The sequence below is a fragment of the Sinocyclocheilus anshuiensis genome, unplaced genomic scaffold (assembly GCF_001515605.1).
Source record: "Sinocyclocheilus anshuiensis isolate Anshui unplaced genomic scaffold, SAMN03320099.WGS_v1.1 scaffold882, whole genome shotgun sequence".
NCBI classification, from domain to species: domain Eukaryota; kingdom Metazoa; phylum Chordata; class Actinopteri; order Cypriniformes; family Cyprinidae; genus Sinocyclocheilus; species Sinocyclocheilus anshuiensis.
Window position 1 is genome coordinate 836,301 of NW_015540910.1, and position 5,229 is coordinate 841,529.

Here is a 5,229-nt window from a genome sequence, read left to right on the forward strand (position 1 = left end):
TTTGGAATTTGGGATAAATGTTATCAGTAGTTTATAGAATAGAACAAAAATATAAAACCTGAGAAACTGATAATTTTGCTCTCAAGTTTTTCCAGAGCTATATATATTATCCTGGAAGAAGGGGAAAAAATGGATTCTGAAAATAAAAATAAAAATAAAATAAAACAAAACAAAACAATGACTGTATATTTTTAAGGTTTATTGTTATTATTATTATTATTGTTTAAATAACATGGTAATGTAAAAGCAAATACACATTAAAATACCACAAGTGTCAAATTTTTTTTTTTTATTCCATTAACGGTTATTATGAATTATGACTCAATAAAGTGGATTACAAAAGCTTTTGAGGCTTTGACACCTGGTATCAGGTTACAATCACAAGTTTGATTTGTTTGTGAAATCACATTAAAAGTACAGACACACACAAGCATGGCATTATTCATATGTGACATAGAAAATTAAAGTAATAATTGAAATATATTGCACATAATTGTTTTTGACACAACAAAATAAAATACTGATTATTATGTAAACAAGATAAAGCATTGATTTTGGCACAGACGAATTGACAGTTAATGAAGCTGATTCACTTAAAACATGCTGAAAAACACAAATGGCAGAAATGTGTTTGTGTAGCTTGAAACTAAATCATCACACACATCGGCAGCTAATTATTAATTGTGCATATACAACTCACACACACCAAAATTTATCGCATGTAACATTAACTAACATTTTCATACATTTGTATGTCAGGTAAACTTAACCTTCAACCCTGCATTCACAGCCTGTGACATGTCTGTATGTGAAGTGGGTCAGAGAGTCTTTACTGCAAGTCAGCGTGGTTTCTCTCATCTCATAATTTCTCTCCTTACAACACTGGTGACTCTGTTCAAGCTGAAGTGTGCTGTTAGTATGAACCCACCTGCAAGACAACACAACAAATAAAAAAATATAGAACTCAGGGGCCACATATACAAATGGTACACTGTCTGTTTCTACCAAAGTACTAAACAGTATTGCACAATAAACAATATTTTGTACAATGTAGTCAACATTTGAAGTGGATCAATGGTTTTGTTTTGGGGGTTATCGCTGCTCTCCCTGCTCTCATCCATGCTAGGCTGCATAGGAATATGACACCTATCTAAGCATTCATATATAAGGTCCCTCAGTATTATCAGCAGTTTTCGCATTGCTCAATAGCTAATTACCCTCCTCCATCCCCAGCTCCTCCTCTGTCAGTCAGGATTCCGCCTTCTGATTATCCTTTGAATCAGACTAATTCTAAAATGTGTACATACAATTATTGAACTTTAGCGATATCTGCAATACATTCATGTTGGTTCTGTTCTGTTTACCCTGTGGGGGTTATCGCTGCTCTCCCTGCTCTCATCCATGCTAGGCTGCATGGATGCGCAGGGAGTTCTTGCCCAGAACAGAACCATACCGCAAAATCCAAACTGTATGCTAACTGTCAATCATCTTTGATGATAGTGGTCCTGACAGAAATATATATGTACAGTAGTCAACATTTGAAGTGGAAAAAAAGTTCATCAAAGTTGTCCTAAGACAAGATCGCAATTTGGTTTAAGGTTTTAGGACAACTTTGATGAAAGGTTTTGATCATGTTTCCAATACAACTAGACAGAACAAGCGTGTCTGTTACCAGAGCAGAATCAACGCTGAACTGAGCACGTCCGATTTCAGTTTCATGAGTTTCACGGCTTTGGGAGTTTTGGAAAAAAACACACAAACAAAACCAAATTAACCCTGCGGCTCGTGACGATACATTGATGTGTAAAGACACAACAGCTTAGGAACAAGCGTGCTTCCAATAACAACCAGACAGCTTAAGAACAAGCGTGCTTCCAATACGACTAGACAGAATCTAGACAGAATCTGATACCGGAGCAGAATCAACACTGAACTGATGGCTGCATTTGAAACTGGAAAATGCTGCCTTTGGAGGACACATTTCAAGGTAGGAAGGCATCAAGACACGTCGAATCCAATGTTAGCTTCACTTCCTGCCTCCTGAGATATCTTCATCTGGTCGATATTTAAAGACAGAATAGATGCATCCTTCGCTGCCTTGATACCCACAATGCTGTGTGTCCTATCCCGTGATGGTTGAGCAAAATAAAGATGGCATCTGAAGTTATTTCTAGCGAGAAATCAGTATTATTATGTAATTAAATATTCACTTAGTTATCACTGAAGTTCGTTCTATTTTGTTGTAGATTATTGAATGTTAAGCTGCCTCAGAAGCATATCAGTTTCATGAGTTACCTTCATGAACAAACGCTGCCTGCAAATTCATTGGCTGATAGGCAGCATGTCAGCAGCCTGGCTTTTCGGATGCAGATGACTTCAACTGAACAACGACCATTTACCATTTTCTCTTGGAGCAGCAGAATTGATTCCATTTGCACCATGGACAGTTTTCCTCACATTCCAAAACACACATCTTTAGAGACAGTCTTCTCAAGCAAGTAACTGCAGCGCTGCCGATGACTTCAGTAAGTTAACTGAACTCTCGGGTCGCTGAGTGCGCGCGCTTTTTATGGGTTACATTTCAGGGCTAAATCCATCCATGATAAAGAGCCACATTTCCAAGACACCCGTCTGAAACGACTCAAATGGGATTTTGCTGTGATTATTATTTAAAAATAAATATGTACTGTATTTAAAAGCATGCATCACAAATATTTGCACTACTATATGGCCCCAAAATTTTGGGGCTTTTATATAAGCTAATTACTTGCAGCTGAGCATGGGGCTTAATGCCTCCCTTAAGGAAAATTTGTGTAAAAATTGAAGATTAACATAAGAACATTATATGCAAACATATTATACATATTATATTATACATATTAGACCCAACTGGACCTTATTATTTTTATTAGTAGTAGACTACTGTTTTTTTTTTCTTCACTTTACCTTAATATCTAACTTAATTTGTTAATATTGTCTTTGTCAATAGCTGTCTATATTTTGTCTTTTGTCATTTATATAATTTAAGCACATTGTTTTGCATGCAGTTATCGAAGCTGCAAATAATTGGCCAATATTACCAAAATACAATAATTTGTCATGTCCAAATATTTCTAAAATGGGGGATGAGACTCAATATTCAAATATTTAAAATCGAAAAAAAAAAAAAAAAATCCTGTGCTGAAAACATGACCAATGTTCTGACAATACCCTAGCAGCCAAAGGCTATTTGTCAGGGAACTAATTAATGACTGGCAGATTTATTCTTATTGCTTTTAGCTGCATATTATCTTTGTAATACTACAACAGGCCTTTACATGAACATCCAGCTGACAAAGTGTCTGTTTAACAAAGTGTCTCTAAAATAATAAAAACTAAAATATTATAGCTTATTTAAGAATAAACAGGCTGATGATGTTAGACTTGCCTGTTGTGTGTCTCACACTGGCCCTCACAAATGGGCAGCTCGACTTCCTGTGTGCAGTCAGCAATTGTAAGGTTCATTCTCATCAGTCTGGCACTGCATGTAACATTACCTATGGTACACAGAACAAAATAAGCAACATACTTAAAGGTGTAAAAATAAAACAGATTTGTATAAGATTAGAAAAAAAATACCTTAGGTGTTAGGTTAACTACTATGAACTTACATCAAAACAAATAAGTACAATGTACTTATTGTTTTCATACTGTATTGCGAAACACTTTTGCTGCTATTGAGGTGGGATATGGGTAAGGTTAGGGACAGGTTTGATGGAATGGGTAGGTTTAAGGGTGGGTTAAGTTGTAGGGGATGGGTGAACAGTGTAATTATAAATGTAATTAAAGAAATTAATTACAGATGTAATTACATGCAGGTATTTTAAATATAAGTACAATGTAAACAAATGTATGTACAGAATAAGTTCATTGTATCAAATGATTAATTTAAATGTAAGTACATTGTAGTTAAGGCCACCTAATATAAAGTAGGACCACTTGTGGTATAATAACACTTGTTAGATTTGTGCTGGTCAGAAAAAGTCTGAGCATTGAAACATATGCAACTATGCAGACAAATCACTGGTTTTGGGTCACGGACAAGACTTGCTGTTAACTGGTTTTGGATATCAGACAAAACGCTGCTGACTGGATTTTGGATACAAGACAAAACTGATATCTTCTGGCAGGATCTGACATCTGGGTCTGGATCTAAAATTTTTGATGTGGAGACCTTATCTAACACTATAATTGATTAAATTGAGAAATTCTTTCTCCTTGATATCCTGATCTTGCCCTTCTGGCCTTTTTGGTACTGCCGTGAACACAGTAGTGGCAAGGAATCAATCAGTAGCATTCAAGAATTCATTCCCCCCCACAGTCCTGGGGCATCATTTATAAAATGTTGCGCAGAAACCATCCTAAATTTGATCGTACGATCATCTCTCAGATATGCTCACATGTGATTCATAGAATGAACGTACGCACAGAAATAAACATTCGCATCTCTTTCAGATGTGAAACCTATGAATCGCAAATCATCTTGAACTTGCATGCAACTGAATGGTTTCAGCTCTCTGCCTTGTAAACAACTCCCAATTAATGTCATTAACATATAAAAGATCACCAGTCATTGTCCAAATCCTTTATTTTAGAACAGCGAGCTGCAAGAACAGCTTACATTGTCAAAAACCTGCAGTACTCCGACAAGAAAAAAGTGTACTTCTGCTCAGATCCTGACGTGACGCTAAGCACTTTTCCACATCAAAGGCAGTTCTTACTAGTGTTGGGTTCGAGTCCACCTAAGTCAAGTCCAGGGCTGTGAAGTAACGAATTACAAATACTCACGTTACAGTAATTAAGTAGTTTTTATCAGTAATTGTACTTTTTTGAGTAGTTTAAAAATTCTGTACTTTGACTTTTACGTGAGTACATTTTAAGTGATGTATCGGTACTTTTACTCCGCTATTTTCCTCCGTTTGTGGTCGTTACATGCTTATTTTAATTTTATTTTTATCCATCAACGTGATTGGATAGATAGTAATAGGTCTCGTGACTTTCGTCAAATCAAATTGTGCATAGAAAACTTTAACTATTAAAGTTTTTAGTTAGCCAACTGTTCATCATGGCTGCTGGAAGTGCATTATTCAAGCATCAATTCAGTCGCATCTTCCTCTAACTTAATATGTTAAGGTAAATTTCGGATTTCTGCTTACTAAATGATTTGTATATATGCTTGCCTATCTACAC

At 35.8% G+C, this 5,229-nt stretch overlaps 1 protein-coding gene across 1 annotated transcript in view; it reads right to left on the reverse strand.

The window, feature by feature from the left end:
- Positions 1 to 566: 566 nt before the first annotated feature.
- The window catches only part of LOC107689255 (mucin-19), a 26,662-nt gene continuing 21,999 nt past the window's right edge, over positions 567 to 5,229 (reverse strand). The window contains exons 39-40 of the mRNA XM_016487196.1: positions 3,428 to 3,536; positions 567 to 928 (exon numbers count right to left, since the gene is read on the reverse strand). Coding sequence (XP_016342682.1) covers positions 766 to 928; positions 3,428 to 3,536 — 272 coding nt within the window. The 3' untranslated portion in view covers positions 567 to 765. The remainder of the gene's footprint in view (positions 929 to 3,427; positions 3,537 to 5,229) is intronic.